The sequence below is a fragment of the Vipera ursinii genome (genome assembly GCF_947247035.1).
Source record: "Vipera ursinii genome assembly, chromosome: Z".
Lineage (NCBI taxonomy): Eukaryota > Metazoa > Chordata > Lepidosauria > Squamata > Viperidae > Vipera > Vipera ursinii.
In genome coordinates this window covers 108,732,477-108,750,935 of record NC_139517.1, presented here as the reverse complement: position 1 = coordinate 108,750,935, position 18,459 = coordinate 108,732,477, and the positions used below count along the sequence as shown (strand labels likewise).

Genomic DNA, 18,459 nt, shown 5'->3' with positions numbered 1-18,459 from the left:
ACTGTATGTACATCATAAAATTGTTTATCTTAGCTTCTTGATTGCATACTCTTATGCTTACAGCCATGCAGATCATAGTGACCTCTGATGCTAAGCAAATTGGTTGAGGCTGATGTCTTAAGCTAATAAATTGCCTGTAGGGGCTCTAGCACACTCTCGTCCTATTATGTATTCCTAATGAACAGAGGGAGATGTAATTGCTTCTTGGCAATTAATAGTGGTTGTGGCATAAAATGGTACTCAGACAGGTGTTCTACACTGGCTCAATGCAAATTCTTATTCAAAACAGAGAAGCTAATTGTGCAAGCACCAGGGTGCCACAAAAGAAAATGGTAACAACAATGTAATACTCTTGTAAGTGCATTATTCAAATGTAAATTTAAAAAGCATATTAATATGCTCCTTGAATGTATAATTATAATTTCAGTCCACATCACAAACCAAATGCTATAATTGACATAATAATCAAACCCAACTAGAGAGGGACACTTATAAGCAATATCGTGAAGATGAAGATAATATGGAACACAACAAAATTTTAGTGTACTTCTTCTCTGACTTAAGCCTATGAAGAGAAAGAGTCTTTTGAACTGAACTTCTGATGATTAAAGAATCCTATATTTTTCTTTCAAATAATATGGAAGTTGCTTGGAAGTTATTTTGGTGGGTATTGGTTTGATTTCCAAATCTACAGTGTTTTATAGCCTTGGGATTTTCTAGTAATCCCCAATCCAAGTCCTACCCAGGTCCAATCCAATTTAGCTTTTTGAGTTCAGCCAAAGTAGATTCTATGCTCATTTCTCAAGAATGCCTATAGGCTTTGGTGGGACCCAGAAATATTATTTGAATAAAAGCTTTGCTAGTTAGAATTTTATTTTGGAGCATGACAATTAAAAGAATCTGAAAATAAAATAAATCAAGTGGGGAAGGACACATGGCTCTACTAGCAGATGTTAGTCACTGACAGGTAAATGCTGCAATTTGTGAACTCTAAAAGACACACACAAGTTATGATAACATCTCTTTTAAAAGTGGTGAGATTTCATATATTCTGAAAAGTTCATATATCACAAATGTTATTCTTTGAATAATACCAAATTAAAGCTAGCACCAATTACTACAGCCATCTCACTCAAGTCTTCTCTACATAAAACTGCCTGGATTTAACTAAGTAGTTAATAGGTTCAGCTATACCACTAGGGGTAATTTTAAGTAGCAGACTGGAACAGTAAATTTTGGTCAAATTACACCCATGGTCTTCAGCAGGCCATCTAGATCAGTGTTTGTGCCATAGTTTGATCATAGACTATTCACTCTTCCACTGTCAATAATCTGATTTGTTTGTGCATGCATGACAATAATATTAGACGAACAGAATCTCCACAAATTCAAGTTAACAGCCAGAAAATTAGGGAGGTAAGGTTAGTTAGATTTAGCTGGAATTGAAAGAGGAGACTAGTTCCGGAATACCCTAAGGCTGAAGGCAGATTGAGTAGTTTAAAAATCTTCTCAGAAAGTGAAAATAGCAAAGAATCTCCACACTGCTGTGGAGAAAACTAATGGGAATATCCATCAAGTTATCACGAGTCAAGCCTGCCTATTGGGAGAACTGACTTTAATTGTATAATTAGCAAAAGTAGGGTTGATAGTTGTGTGAATAACATGTATTAAAATATAAAATAAGTAATGTCTTACTCGGAAATAAGAAGCAACTGTCTGCGTTTTCGTATTGGTTGTTTCTCTTGGATGCATGGAATCTTCCTGCTCATTCTGTATGATCAAGAAAGAAAAATGACACTGCTTATCAGAACAGCCAAAAGTGATTGAACCTGCCCAACAAAATGATATTTTAAAGAACTCAGTTAAAAGCAGCACGTACTCATTCTAAGCTGTAGCTGCTGTTATTTCAGAAACATACTGTGCTTCCCCAAATATAACACTGGGTATTATTATTTTTTTGCCTCCAAAAGAGGCACCAGGTCTTATTTTTTTTTGGGGGGGGGAAGTGTCTTTTTCACTCACCTCCAGCACCAACAGCCCTGTCCAACCAGCTCACATCTTCTGCAGCTGAAGGAGCAGCTTCATTCTGCAGCTGAGAATGGAGCTCTAGCCTGCATTTCACATCAAAGGCCTTTCCAGAAGGGCTCTGCAGCTAAGAACTGAGCTTTGGATTCAATCCAAAGGCCTCTGACAGCAAAATGAAGGCCTGGGGACATCACAGAAGTGGGCTGGCCAGGAGAGGTCTGGCTGCAAGGTAAGTGGGCACAGGGTGCGTGGGGCAGCTGCACACACCCACCTGCGCCCTAGCTTGATTTTTAGGTGTGCGCCTCACCCCAAAACTAGGGCTTATTTTGGGGATAGGGCTTATATTAGGCCAACCCCTAAAAATCAAGCTAGGGCTTATTTTTGGGGTAGGTCTTACTTTCAGGGAAACATGGTAGAATATTTTATCATATTGTATATTTGGGAAAGCTGAAGTTTGATACAAGTGTTTGTCAGAAATATGAAGAAAAATAGCATATCTAATATTCTCTTATTTATTAAAAACCCAGACATCTAATGTCATATTAATTACAACAGTAATAGTAGTGGACCTCTTTCACTACAGTTGGGTGCAATTCTACAATTAGATTCTTTGTACTTTCTTTTTTTCAATATATTTGCTAGCAAGTTAAATTCTCTAAATTTAGTGGCACACGCTCACCTGTAAAGATACCTATAGATGAGTGTTAAAGGAAATAACAATTGAGAATTTAATTTAATTTAATTTAGCCTCAACTCATTATAAAATGTTAGCAGAAAGGGAGATGTTGGTTTTCTGACACAGAAGGAAAATGAATTGTACAATTCAAAGATATCCTACTAAACAAAAAAAGAAATTACATGAGTTGAGGAAAAACCAAGTCATACCCCCCCCCTTAGGATTAAAAACCGATTTAGTTAGCAATCCAGGAACTCCTTTACTTTTATTTGGTGATTCGGTGGTCTCCACTTCTGATAAATTATTGCATACTTCCTCTGTGCCAAATTACCTGAGAGAGAGAAGGTATGGCAAATTGGTAAATTGTTCCCTCGATTAGACAGGGAGCAAACATTGAATTTACTATTGAATTTACACAAAAAGTTCTTCATGAAAACACCTTTCATTATTTCAGTATTTGCCTTCTTCATTTTTTTTTAGGTTCATGGAATAGCCCCTACCTAAAAGATGGTGTCAATTACCTGTTATCTTTCAAACAATCTTTTAGAAAACAAAGATAGCAGTAAGAATGATTTCCATTTTTTTGTTGCTCATACTTTTGGGGCCCTTTTTAGATGACAAAAAGAACATAATGATTTGTCTTTACTGTTTTCTAGTCGATCTTTTGCCATTCTGGTGCTTGTTTGCATTTTATTACGGGCTTTATATTACTTTGGTTTCAGGGTGCTGACTTCCAAAAATGCTGCAGCTGGAAAGGTAACTAAACATTTCTCACAAATAAAAATAAAATCTTACGACCAAGGAAGATATAAGTTGGCCTTCATAATACACAAGTTGTCCAGAAATTCCTAATTTCCCTTTTACTTAAGAAAAAAAACCAGATCCTTGGCAGATTATAAGATGGAACATGTCTTTTGCATTTGTTCTTTTAATATTATTGTATAAATCAAATTTCTGAAGATCCTCCTCAATGTGTTTTGTGTGGAACTGCACTTCCAAAGCCTTACACAGGTGGTTAAGATGGCTTACTCTGATTATACAATTTTCAAATGGCCTAGTGTGATATGCAATAAATGATGAACCAGTCTTGGACTTCATGAATGGTTCAGGAAACAATGCATGGAAGTAATCCATGGGGAAAATAAGAAAAGTATTTCACAGAACTGCTGTCATTTTTCTGAGGTGCGAGACAGAAAAATCTCATTCTCTTAAGGAGCGAATGACACATTCCACCAGAAATGTATACAACTGCAACCCTTAAAAAAGATACACAAAAGGTAGTGCTCAGTACTGTTTCTAACATTGGTGCTTGGCCCTCAAGGACCAGTTCAATTTCTGTTTCTTCTTCCAGTTTCTCAGAGAACAAGACCTCTGAGATTAATAGGATAATAGGGGGCAAACTGCTCTTTCACCAAATGTGTGTTTTCTGACCACCAAAAGTTGTATTGCCAGACATGCCCTCAAACCAATACATAATTTGGGGCAAGAAATTGAAGAAGCAAATGAAAAGTATATTGGTTATCTTTTAAAAATACTGAAGAGTAAAAAGCAAATAAAACAACCACACCCTTTTAAATTTCCCTATTTGAAAATGCTAGTTCTGCAGCTGAAAGCGATGACACTTGCAAACTTCTTTCAGTACACCAATTGTTCTCCTTTCCTAGGTTGGTGGCCCCCTCAGACAGTCACTTACACCCTTGACATCTCACAACCTGACTACACTGCCCTTGAAGGCCACCTGAAAACTTCAATTAGTATAGAATGCAGTGGCATGGCTGGTTATTGACATATCTTGGTATGCTTTGTGAGTTGCAATGGTTGCCAGTTTGCTTGCAGCTGTGATTTGATGTGCTGGTACTACCTATAAGACCCTTCATGGCATAGGGTTACATGAGAGACCTCCTAGCTCCCATAGCATCTACCCAGTTAATCTGGCATTACTGGCCCACTCCAGCATCCTTCAGTTAAACAATGTCAGCTATCAGGGCCTTTAAAGCACCTGCCCTCTTGAATGAGATTTGAATACCCTCTCCCCACCATATTTTACTAGTATTTTGAAAAGCACCGAAGACCTGGCTCTTCACCCAGGCCTTTAGTGAGTATGAACAAAGATCTACCCTTTCTTCTGTTTCTTTGTTCCCACCTGGTTTTGTTATCCCTGCCATTTTTGTTCTTTTTTTGTCTTGTGTTGTTTTCTTGTTCTAAATGTTTCTAACAGTTTTTAAACTACTCAAAGTTCCTTGGAGTTGGCCTATAAATTTAAGTAAATTATTAGTATTATTATTTTAAAATCTTTAAACTATTTTACTCCAAGTGTATTGTCCTTGTACCCTTTCCATAAAGTCAGATTTATGTAGATCAAGGCTTCTATAATCCAGGGATTCCCAATAGTTATAAAAAACATATACAGTACTTCCATGGGAAATGAAGGCTATGCTGGTTACTGAAATAATTAACAATTTACATTTTTCAGTCTGTTTTCATAATTGCATGAAAACCAACAAATACTACACCCTGCTGGATTATGATGTAACAGTCATGTTTCCTAATGGAAACAGATCTCTGGGGACCAGGGAATATGTCTGGGATTTGACCTTGCAGAGACCTAACTAAAAATGTCCAACACAAGATTTATCTTTGTATTTTATAAACATAAGAACAGCTTAGCTGAATAAGGCTAAATGCTCATTCATATCACAAAAGATTGGGCTGCCCCAGATGCGTCTGAGAAACATCCAGGAGAGGAAATTGACATGCATTTTTCTCTTAGATTTCAAGCCCATTTCTCAGCATTACAGCCAATTTCTGCCACAATACATGGCTACGTAAGAACCTGGACACTGACTTGTCATCTTATTTTATTTTTCTGTATATTACGCACAAATAAATCTTTTGACTTCATTTAATCTCTATCATGGAAAATGATTCATCTGTCTAGAGCAGCATCGTGAGATTGCAACTAAAATCAGAGGAGCAGGACCAATCAAAGAAATGGCAACCCTGATTGGTTATGTTCAAGAAAGCATGCTTAGTGCCTGCAGACTAATGGCAAAATATATTATTTATTTCCCTTAGGTAATTTTATTCATTAGATTTATATTCCACCTTCTCTGCAAGAGTTCAAAGTAGAGTATATTGTGAAGTCATACAGCCTTCAAATTTACTCCCATAACTGGTATCATATGAGGTAGACAAGAATGTGTGATAATTACTATGCTAAATTCACCCAATACAGATAATCCTTGTTTAACAACTTTAATTGGGCATGGAATTTCCATCATTAAGCAAAAGGTTTGTTGGCTGAATTATGTGATTGTATCACTTAGTAACTAGAGTTCTGGTAATCCTGAATGCAATAATTAGGCTAGGACTGTATTGTTGTTTCATCACAATTTCATGCTTCTCTTGCTCTGCCATGCTCATCTCCACTTCAACTTCACCCTCGCCTACCTCCCCCACATCTCTATCCTTTGGCCCCCTTGCTTTCCACTGCCTACCACTTTTGCCCTAGCTGACCTTCGCTGTCTTCCTCCTGTTGCTGCTGAAGTTTGCCAAGGCATTGCTGCCCCTTTGTGAGGACCTCATGTGGCCTCCCTGAAGCCTCCATGCAGAGGAGAGAAGGATATAAATGGGTAAGGGGATAGGAAGTGCACACTATATTTGTAAATGTGGACAGACTACCAAATGCCTGAATGTTGATCACATGACCTTGGGGCCACTGGAACATCTATTAATTTTGAGGATTGGTTGTAGCTATTCAGTGCTGTCGTAACTTGAAACAGTTGCTGAACAAATGGTTGTTAAGCAAGGACTACCTATACATTTTTGCTTGCTGTAATCCAACAACAGCATTCACTACTAGTTGTGCAACAGTAGAATGTCTTTCAAGGAAGAATCTTGCTTGTGAGTAAATAGCCTCGGGTTCAATCCAAGCAATTCTAAATAGGACTTTTTTTATGAGGCACCTCCCACCCCATCCTGAAAGGTAGGCCTGAAATACTGGAGAATTAGAAACAGAACTACCCTTTCTCAATTTGATGCCCTTCAAATAAGTCAAATAATGATGAAGTGCTAGCCCAATACATCTGCAGAACATTGGATCAGGCTAGGATGCTATAGACCAGACATGTCAAACACAAGGCCCGGGGGCCGGATCCGGCCCCCGAAGTGGTTTCATGTGGCCCACGAAGCCATCCGGGAAACAGTGAGGGAACGGCCCCTACTGCCTTGGCCCCGGCCCAGAGACCCTCCTTCTGCCAGAGACCCTCAGATCTGTCCCACTCCTGCCCAGGCCCCCATAGGCACCCTTGATGCGAACCATGTAGAGCTGGCCACACCCACCCAGTACGCCATACGGACTTTAGCCACGCCCACCCAGTAGGCCACGCCCACCCTGGCCATACCCACCCGGCCCGCTGAGGGCAACCGCAATGCTGATGCGGCCCTCAATGAAATTGAGTTTGACACCCCTGCTATAGACAATGCTGAATCAAATACACAATGGCCAATACAGAATAAGGCCTCTTCTGATTTTTGTTATCCTCTGAAAGTTGCAAGCATGTAATGAAAGCTATAAAAGGGTAGTGCATCAGTTTGACCCATATAGGAAATGTTCCTAAGAGCAGGACATTGGAAAATCACAACTAGGAAACATGGTCCTGGATAAGTTACCAATTACATGGTCTTCACTGATATTCCTGTATGGTGGTCATAGCTTTTTCTATGTAATTCCATGAGGGAGCCACAAAATGGACAGAATACTGGACTTAGCAAATGCAAGGTAGGATTTATTACCTGTTTTGGTAAGCGGGTAGATTACTAGCTGTCGAATCAAGTGATTCTGAGAGGATCGCAGGAGTAATACAATATCAGCTGGCAAGGTATCTCTGTTTTTGGCTAAGAACCCACTTACATTATAAAGAACCTGAATGAAAATATAAAAGGTCAGGAACAGTTATTGAGCTGTTATTTTTTTTCTTCAACTTCTTCTCTGTTCTTGAATTAGGAAAACAGAAGGTTCTTAAAAAATAAAATATAAAATTAAAAATCAAGGAAGGTCATATTCAGCTAACATATGAATAGATTAATTCACTTTGGAAGGCCATGGAGGAAAGATGATTATAGGTCTGCTATTCACCTGAGTAGGCCATTACAGGCCTACTATTCAACAAGATACATACAATATACTAGGATACTGTAAATGTGTGAGGCTAGAACCCCCAGCAGAAGAGTATGTGTATATGGCAAAAAACCTATATATATAGCACCAATGGCAATAAATATGTAGTGTATTCCTCGCAGGAATGACAGCTGTCAAAAGGCCGCTCCACGTGGCCGCACTGACAGCTGTCAGAAGGCCGCCAGCCCCAACTCGCATGCGCAACCCTCCGTTGACACTGACAGCTGTCAAAAGCCGCGCATGCGTAATAGCAGCTGCGAGCTGTCAAAGCGGCAGCAGCCGCAAGCTGTCAAAGCGGCAGTAGCCGCGAGCTGTCAAAGCGGCAGCAGCCACGAGCTGTCAAAGTTGCGCAAGCGCAGATCCACCAGCCAACTGACAGCCGCTAGCTGTCAAACTCCGGCTAGCATTACCCGGCCTCCCAGCTGAAGCGCCAGCCAGCTGACAGGGTTCCCCGGCTCAGCAGCGCATGCGCTATCTCTAAGGGATTGTCAAAAGCTGCCAGCTGATTATTGGGCACGGTCCCTCGGCGGGAAAACACCCGTCCCTGATTTGTTGATTTGTTTGACAGTTGCCTATATAAAGGCTTGTTGTACCGTTTTGCCCCGTCCGGGCTGAGTTAAATAAACCTTTGAGCTGAACCATCGCCTCCCTCATCATTGCCCGAGTCATTACAAAATATGTGCTTAAGGTTCTTCCTCAATAGGTGTGCCTTGAGTTTCTATTCACAAGGAAGATTTACAATTTGATTCTTCCTCATGGATAGTGAACTTGGGGCCACTGGGAGGTGAAAAGTAACCAGTGTTAATAGTGGTTAACATGGCCAGAGAGCAAAATCTTGCTTCCCTTAACAAACTGCCAATGTTCCATCAAATCTGGTGGTGGCTATAGAATTACATTAATTAATATACAGCATAGAAGGAGCTTTAAATACTGGAATTAAAACTGGAGCCTTTGTTTGAAGAAGATGTACAAAAGGACATTCATTCTAATGCAGTTACAAGCATATAGGTCAGTACTGTTGATCTACATATTCCAATGCAACTTTCCCCAAGCAATCCTCAAATTATACTGGATTTCAGTTGAAAATTCAAATCATCTGGAGAATACTAGATCAAGCAGACTGTTTAGCTTTAACATGGGCTGTTCAGATTGATAAATGTGAGCAGAGTCACTATTCATAAGTAGCTCTAAGGCCTAAGTGACCCATTGACTTGAATATACCATGAAGTCTTGAGCACATAAAGGCAGCCATAGTAGCAGTTTCGTAAGAAATGGATCTCAGGCTACAGTCATATGCTGCAAAGCTGTTAAAAGAGCTGGTTGTCAACTTCATAATCTATTTTTTTTAGTGACTGCACTGCTTATAAATGCTTTAAAGAAGAAAGAGTATATCACGAGTGTTTTATAATTCTGGAGGAAGCTTTTCCTTCCTTCCTTCCTTCCTTCCTTCCTTCCTTCCTTCCTTCCTTCCTTCCTTCCTTCCTTCTCTCTCTCCCTCCATCCCTCCCCTCTACTTTCTTGTTCTCTCTCTCTCTCTCTCTCTTCTCTCTCTCTCCCTCTCTCTCTCTCTCTCTCACACACACACACACACAGAGAGAGAGAGAGAGAAGGTATAAATGTGTATAAATATCTGTAACCATTCAACATTTAACAAGCTTAGACTTTTGTAATATATTGAAACAAGTTGGCCCATTCTGTTATAAAATAATCACATTAATAGAGAAGAATTAGTTAGTCTTTTTACCTGTCCTGCGTAATGGTAGATGCCAAATGTCAAATCAATTCTCTTTGGTCTCCATAAATATTTGGATTTCAAATTGTCTTCAATTTTTTCTGTAAAGATAAACACTGCTCTTGTAACATCACCAATATTACCCTAGCTTTTTTATCACTCATGCAAATAAGCATTTAGTAATTTTAAAAAATATTTTGGTGGTATGAAGGAAAATTACTCTGGAAAGGATACTCTGAACTTCCTTCTGCTCTGGGTTAAATAGAGGAAGACTTTATGGTTCTGTCTGATATTTCTGCTGGATAGCTTCTTGAAGCAAAAAAATATTAGCTATTAAGATACTATTAGCAGCGTGAATATTTTCACCCTGAAGGCATAAGCAAAAACACTTCAGTGAGGAATCTGTATAAAAATGGGTAAATCTATCAACTTCAGCTTTGCTCAGTTTGATACTTTTTCAAACGTGAATTTATTTTGTCTGCCTTTTTAAAAGAATCTGTATTAAGTTTATATGTATAATTTTACAGATATTTCTACTAAAATGTATTGTATTCTCACTTTTTGCTAATCTATGTATTTCTTTAAGCAATTATGACTTTTTGTTAACAATTTCCCCAACATACACATTTGGGTATGTGTTTGTTTTCCAATTAAACATTTTTGTAGGCATTTTGGATATGACTTTGGCATTGTAAGATGCAGATTTTGAAGTATCAGAAGTCAGAATAACAGAGTTGGAAGGGACCTTGGAGGTCTTCAAGTCCAACTCCCTGTCCAAACAAGTGGCTGTCCAGTCTTTTTTTAAAGGCCACCAGTGATGGAGCACCTACAGCTTCTGAAGATAAGCTATTCCGTGGTTAATTGTTTTCACTATTAGGAAATTTCTCCTTAGTTCTAGGTTGCCTCTCCTTAATTTCCATTCATTGTTTCTTGTCTTGCTTTCTACTGCTTTGGAAAATAGGTTGACCCCCCACCTTTTTGTGTGTGGCAGCCCCTCAAGTATTTGAGCACTGCTATTATATCACCCCTACTCCTTCTTTTCACTAGGCTAGACAAACCCAATTCCTGCAAGCATTCTTCATGTTTTAGATTCCAGCTCCCTAATCATCTTTGTTGCCCTTTTCTGCATTCTTTTCAAAATCTCTACATCATTTTTATAATATGCTGACCAAACTGGATGCCGTATTCCAAGTGTGGTCATACTAAAACGTTATAAAGTGATATTAATACTTCACATGATCTTGATTCTATCCCTCTGTTAATGCAACCCGGGATTGCATTGGGTTTTTTAATAATATTTTTATTAATTTTCTGATTTTACATTTAGGTATTTAAAAAGCAATGTGGTGGCTGGGTTAATCAATAGTTCAGTAACATAAAAAAAATCTTTAGTACAAATCTCAAACTACAACCTCAAATATTTCCTCTCTTTTTCCCTTAATATCTACTATCTCATATTTAAGCTTATACAGTTCTTATTATATCAACTAAATAAAAACATCATTATTACATTTATCAATAATTATTTAGCTTATACATATCTTAATTACTTTTACATTCAATCTTTACATTCAATCAATGTCCTGTTATTGTTTTTTTCCCAATTTTTAGTTTTCTATCAATATTCAAATTTAACATTTGATATTTATAATTTCCAGGTTTTAGGTAACCAAAGTTTCCTTTATCTCAATTCATAACAGACTCTAATATTCAAAATACACATCTTATCTATTTGGGTATAATCTTGTTCTATTTCCTAAAAGTTATCTATCCCCCCCCATCTTACATCATCTAATTAATAATACATTATCCTCTTTAATAAATCAAAGCCCATTATATATATTATCTGAGTTAATCAATAAATCAAACATATTCATAATATTTTTTTTCTTTTGGGTCTAATTTTAAGTATTAAACAAATAGCATCCTTATTTTCAACTAATTTCCAAATGTTTTAAATTTAATGACCAAAATTTCCTTTAACTCAACTTCTCCCTTTGACCCTCTAATTAGTAATATGAAATCCCCTCTGATAAATCAAAACCCAAATTTTCTTCAGCCTTATTCTGGTTTTCTTTTTTTGCCAACTAGCCTTCCATGTCAACGCTTTTAAATCATCAAATAGATCTCCCTCTAAAAATATATATATATATATATATATATATATATATATATATACACACACACACACACACACACACACACACACACACACACACACACACATATATATATATATTGTTTGGAATAAGGGAGACCATTTAGTTGCCATCTTTTTGGAAGGGCTAGCCCATTTGTATTCTTTAAATTGTCTCCCTATTATTCCAAATCCCCAAAATTGTCCTGGTATGTTTATCTTCCATTCAGTCTGTTCTTCTTCCTGCTCCTCAAATTTATTCTGAATTATATAGAAAGTCTTTTCCATTTTCAGTGTTGTCACTCCCTTTTCTGGATATTTCATTGAATATATTTGTTGGTCAATTGAGTCCTCTGTCTTAGTATTTGATTGTTCCACTTCTTCTGTTACCTTCTGCATTGTTAGTTTTTTAGTTGTAGTTGGAATTTGGGTTTGTATATCTTGTTCTTTTCTGTAACATCTCATTTCGTCACAAGCTGAAAGGCTGATTTCATGTATTGCTTTCAACATGGAAAGAATCTTTTCCTGGTCTTCATCCATCTTATCTTAATGGTATGTTAAGTTGAAGACTTTGAAATCAGATGATGAAAATAATTTTATAGCTGGGTATGGGACCTCTATTTCACGTGTTTGTAGGTAGTCTTTATAGTAAAAGTCGTTTGTCAAGTCAGATTTTATAATCCAAGGTATTTCATCATCTGAAATAATGACCAATATTCCTCAGATAAAAAAGTAGGAAGGCAATTCCCCATATACAGGAAGAAAATACTTAGGATCTGAGAGAGAAGATTGGATCTCAGCCAGTCTCATCTGTGTTGTTTTAGAAGTGCCTGGTGGTAAGTTTGACTTCAGCTGTCTGCAGCCTAGTGAAGAGCCATATTGCTATGGCCGGTCTTTCCTCCACCGGTTTGGAGGACTGCCCCAGATCAAGCAGAAGGATTGCCGCCCTCCCATGATCAGGGCAACTTTCGACCCTTTCCAGGGTCCCCCAGTGGAATGAAAGTGAATGTGGAAGACAGAGCTTGCCTTCCAGTGTCCATGGCAGCCGCGATGGCAAACCGGAAGTCAGGATTGCATTGGGCTTTTGACTGCTGCTGCATACTGCTGGCTCATATTTAAGTCGGCTAATTTTTGTTGCCCAGGCCCAGAATGGACTTCCAGAAGTGGCATCCACAGAGAGAACTGGTTGTTCACATATTTGAATCCTACCACTCATCCTATTTCTTTTTCAACCCTAAAAAAGGCCAATATATCTTTATGTACAAGCTGCCAACAGCTTACCAACAAGTGTCTGATCAGTGGCTTGAGGAAAACTACTTTCTTCATCAAGAAGGGACAGTAATCCCATTGGCTTTTGTAAGAATATATCTAACAGTGGTTTGTTGTCCTCATACTCAATAATTCGTGCATCAATGCCTTCATTCAGATATTCATTCTGTAAGAAATAATAAAAAGTGTTTTTCTAAAGTATTTTGTAAAGATGCCCTGTGTATGTAAATAAAGAGAAAAAAGCAAATGGATTTAATAAAAGATCTAAGAAATATGGTCTGAACCTAAGCTTCCAATCAAGCAGTAAATCCTTATGTCTATTTACTTGACTATCAGTCATGAAATTAATTTATATAATTCATTCAACATTCATCATAATAATTATAATAATTCTCATAATAATTCTCAAAATTCTCATAATAATAATTCTCATAATAACAAAACAACAACAACAACAATAATAATAAGAAGAAGAAGTTGGAAGGGACCTTGGAGGTCATCTAGTCCAACCTCCGGCTCAGGCAGGAAACCCTATACCATTTCAGGCAAATGGCTGTCCAGTCTCCTCTTAAAAACTTCCAGTGTTGGAGTTAATATTACCCCAAATGTTTTTACAGAGGATCATGAAAAAATACCAGGAATTGAATCAAATAATAATAAAATCCAGTAATAACTAAAAGAGCTGGTATTAATATTTTCATTCCGCAAAGCACCATGTGCCTTTAGCAGTGGTATGGTTAGAATGGTCATTATTATAAAGCTGTAAGGAATCTAATTTTGTTCGAATTTAAATGGTAACTTTATAAGCTGACCTTCAAAGCATATCAAAAATAACCATAATCTGTTGATATTTGACACAGGGAAAAAATTGTCTAGTGCCAAAGATCAAATTGACAAATTGTCCCAAAATGTGGCATTTCTCCATAAACTTTCTATTCTTCTTTTCTGCCCCCGTGAGTTTTTTCAGTGCCCAATTTCAACCAGTCATGTTCTTGCTTCTACTTATTCTTTTCGAGCTGCTCTGAAGAAGATCTCAAGAGTGTAGGCCTCAGCCCTCATTCTCACCAAAACCTTACTAAAAATGTAAGAGAAAAGAATGAAGCAAAGGACATCTACTGGAAAAACAAACATAATAGTCCATGATTCAAGCCATTTGTGCTTTCTGAGAGAGAAGCAAGGAAGTCCAGTAATCCTGGTTCCTGCAGATAAAGCCACATGTCTTGTATGGCCCAGCAGAAGGAATCTGAAGGAAATTTGCATCCAATAATATATGCTCGTGGATCAAGACCTCAATGAGAAACTGTGTTATCTTCTTGAATTCAGAAGAGGGACAATGCAGCAGTAGTTTACCTCCCATATCAATTTATGGACCCCTAAGAGGAATTACCCAGTCATTGAAATTACTGGGTAAAAACACTCGAGTTAAGGGCCAAAAATGCATTGCAACATTTTTTCTACACTATGAACAAAGCATCATCATCCATCTGGGGTTTTTGTAACATTTGTTCTTTCTCTCCAACAAAGAATACATTCTAAAACAAATATCCCAAACATTGTTTTAATCAGCTAAATATTATTCTTTCATTCTTTTTCCAAACTCCACAGATCTATTTACTGACCTATCAAGTTTATTCATTTTTAGTAATTGTACCGTTTTGTTTTACAACCATCTTAAAAATCAAATATATCATACTGTTATATTAAATTATCCATTTTTCAAATTAATATGGGATATTTCCTTCATAAAATAAAACTGCTAATTCCAACTGGGTTCATAGTTAATATGCTTGCTGGCAAATTAATAACACACTTTTATATAAAGAATTGCTCAGTATGCTGTCCATTTTTATTTTTATTTTTGCTCTTGAACCATAAATTATACTGTATGCCTTATTCCACATCAAAACAAAATTGCAATTGCACCAAACCTATTATCACTTCATTCCGTTGCCTGGATACTCTAAATGAGAAGCTTAATGCATTTTCAGACAGACATTTAACTTGTGGAAAGTAATCAAAGAATTGTGCACAGAACACACACGCAAACATACACCCTTCTTCCAATTCTATTTTTTGCTCTCTCCAAGGAAGCCAATATTACCTTTGCTAGATAAAAATATATGAATTCAGAAAGTATCAAGTTCTTTCTTTCTTTTGATTTCTTTTTCTGCCTGCTTAACACTATACCATTTGCCCAATTTCTACTTATTAAGGAACAGTCTGTGCTCCTCTTGCCTGACCATCCCACTTTTTCCACGTTCACAGCCACACATTGCTGATAGCATGCTCAGGTTACAGCATGTTCAACCTATCTGGCTGAGCATGGTTATGGCCTGGGCATTGTTAGACCCCTTTCTCTCATTTGCTCCCCGAGTTGCAGATTGTGAGCCACAGTGCCACTGACTAGTTGCTCAATAGTAAATGAAAACTATTCATCTTGACATCACTGCTGGGACTTCCTCTTCCTTATACACTTTTAAGAAGGAGCACTACCCTCCTAACTTTTAATCTATTTTTGGCAAACATTTTTTTCTCTCTCTTTTGCTATTTTGAAACTGAAAAGTTGTTTTTGTTTTTAAAGCTCATCTGGCTTATGAGAACCATACCCCAACCTTCATTAGGATATGGGATCCTCAACTAAAATTTTCCTCAGCAGCATGAACTGTGTTCCCAAGTCCTTCAATAGCTCCTAGAACATCACAAATGGAGAAAAGTACGCTGGCCTGCATATCCATGTAACCATGCCTACCTGTTCCCATGCAAAGATATTCTGGTTGAAGTAAAACTGAATCTGTTCATTGGCAATGTTGATACAGAGCTGCTCAAAAGAATTTTTCTTGAAGTTTTCAAAACCAAAGATATCAAGAATTCCAATGTTTAGTCCTTTATCGCTTCCACTGAAAATATAAAAGCTTTGTATTACATTTTAGTCTCATTTATTTCACTTCAGCTTCACAGAAAGCTTTCGTTTAAAATACTTAGGAATTATGGTAGGCAGAAACTAGTAGAGTCTAATGTCCAAAGTTCTGGAAGGGCTGTTCATCAAATGCTAAATATCCCAGCTGCAAGAATTAATTTCTGAAAGCAAAGGGATTACAGAAACAATTGTTCTGTTATCAATGCTCTTGGACAAAGCACATAGGACACATAAGTATTTGTATATCAGGTGAAAAACTTATATTATTTTCCATTTTTTGTTTTGGGTTTTATTTATTTATTTATTTATTTAATTAATTAATTATTTAATTGGATTTGTATATTGCCCTTTCCCGAAGGACTCAGGGTGGTTTACAGGGAATTAAAACAAGAAATACAAAAATTTAAAAAAAATAAACAAAATTAAAAAAAAATAAACAAAATTTAAACAAAATAAATAGAAAAGAAAAAAGAAGGGAAAAATAGTAACAATATGCATGTGTTTAATATTTTTACATAAATACATTGGAACTTTTGAAAGACTTTGCATGGAAGAAAATGACTACGCCTGTCCCTTTATCAGACAGAGGACCTTCCATACTGATACTCAGTCATCTCAATTCACAGAGGGGTAGAGGGAATCTCACCTTAAACCTGTAGTTGGTTTGAGCAGGACATTAATATGATTGACTATCCAACTAAAGAGCCACCCATACAATGCTTTGGCTGTAGCATCTCTCACATCAATAGCTTTTTCCACTGTGTTGGGTCGTATAATTGTTTCCCCTCGGGTAACCACACAATGAGAGGTTAGGGCTTCTCGCAACTTATTTGCTTGGATAAATAACAAGGAAGAAGCTAGAAATCAAATAAATGGTGTTACTTCCATATTTCCGCAGGTCTGTTCAGAAAGTTCAGGTCTGTTACTTAGTTTTATATAAATACCTCTCCTAAGGCACTCTTCGGTAATCTCAGGGTCTGAATATTACTTGTGCTTCCTATTCTTATTCAATATTATAAGGAAGAGAGTTTTTCAAATGAAAAGAAAATTGCCCCACAGAAAGTACAAACAAATATGAATCAATAATAAACAGAGCAAAATTAACCCAATATGTTAACAACAATTTTAGTTCCCTGGAATACTAATTTTTATATACTGTAGCCAAAAGGCACTCACCACCCCACATGAGAAAGATCTCAGCAAGACCCTAAGATCTGCAGAAATAGAAAAGTATTTTAACCTAATGAGGATTGAGTATGTCTTTATTGACATAACTTTTCTTCTCCTTTTGGCCTGTCTTTCCTTGTTTTTAATACTTCTTTTAAGCAGAAAACTGCAATGAAAGAATTACACTACTTATTAAAATGTCTGCAGTGATTGCCTGCTATTTCAGCCCTGGGTTTACATCTTGCCTATCCTACATCAAATCTTTTATGATTTGACAATGCAATGCCATACAAGCTTTTCACTAGGATTTGAAGTTTTCTCTTAAGTATACTTGACACTGTTCTAAATGGCTACACTAACGTTATTAGGCATAATATCTCAACAGAAAAATTGAGGTTGAATGTCATCAGGGGAAATCTTGTTACACTTTTAGGCATCCACAAGATTAATTCAGTCAAACCAGGCTCCCATTTGTTGACAAGGTCAATAATATTGGAGGTCTTGAAGAATTTTATCAATAGTATTCTGCCATGTTCAGATTGCTTCAGAATTCATAATGAACAAGACAGCTGAATAAGGTTGTAATCATATAGGTTAGATATAAGAAACTGGCATTCTTCAGCTTTTGCTTCAAATGCTGCAATCTCTGAACACCGAACATTTTGGCGAAGATCATAAGAGTTAAAAATGAAAATATTTGGAGGCTCCAAATTATCTGTGCTTGATATGCAGACTTCCCTGAAAGCAAGCCCTCCTGAACTATAAGAAACACATTGCCAGTCTATTTTATAGATTAGAGTAACTCACAATTCTCCAGAGGCATTGGATTGGAAATTATGCTCTTGTCAATCATGTACTCTGTTACCTCTGATGAAAATTCAATGTTACCCAGATTTAAAATGGCAGCAAGTACACAGTATACACACTCTAGTTCCTGAAAAATAAGTGTACAAAAGCATTCAAATTCATTCTTAAAACAGGCAGAACAGGGAATATAATCAGTTAAAATATTGATTTTGTGCTTCGTGAAAAATCAGCATTCTCTAATAGCTGCATGTCTTTCACTTCACCTTAATCTTAACCGCAAGGATGTCATTGGAACATTAAAAATGTTATCCAGGTAAATCTTCAGAGTTAAAATTAATAGGATGGCTTTTTGACACATCTCTATCTTAGTCCTCACTTTATGTTGGACTGCAATTCCCACCCAGGCTCTTTCTGGCTATTTTGAACTACAATATAATTCTGCACCTTGCCATTACTCATGCTTATAATAATACACTATATTTAGTTGATTTGCCTGAAATAAACCCACAAAAGAAAATTGATTTCAGTCTCTTTGTTTTATTCTATAATT

At 37.0% G+C, this 18,459-nt stretch overlaps 1 protein-coding gene across 1 annotated transcript in view; it reads right to left on the bottom strand.

The window, feature by feature from the left end:
• Positions 1-18,459, bottom strand: part of MYO3A (myosin IIIA) — a gene marked incomplete at both ends in the record, with an annotated part of 141,405 nt that overhangs the window by 51,024 nt on the left and 71,922 nt on the right. The window contains 10 exons of the mRNA XM_083379040.1: positions 1,696-1,770; positions 2,705-2,716; positions 3,993-4,072; positions 6,218-6,355; positions 7,496-7,625; positions 9,625-9,713; positions 13,031-13,184; positions 15,768-15,915; positions 16,582-16,792; positions 17,910-18,036. Coding sequence (XP_083235166.1) covers positions 1,696-1,770; positions 2,705-2,716; positions 3,993-4,072; positions 6,218-6,355; positions 7,496-7,625; positions 9,625-9,713; positions 13,031-13,184; positions 15,768-15,915; positions 16,582-16,792; positions 17,910-18,036 — 1,164 coding nt within the window. The remainder of the gene's footprint in view (positions 1-1,695; positions 1,771-2,704; positions 2,717-3,992; positions 4,073-6,217; positions 6,356-7,495; positions 7,626-9,624; positions 9,714-13,030; positions 13,185-15,767; positions 15,916-16,581; positions 16,793-17,909; positions 18,037-18,459) is intronic.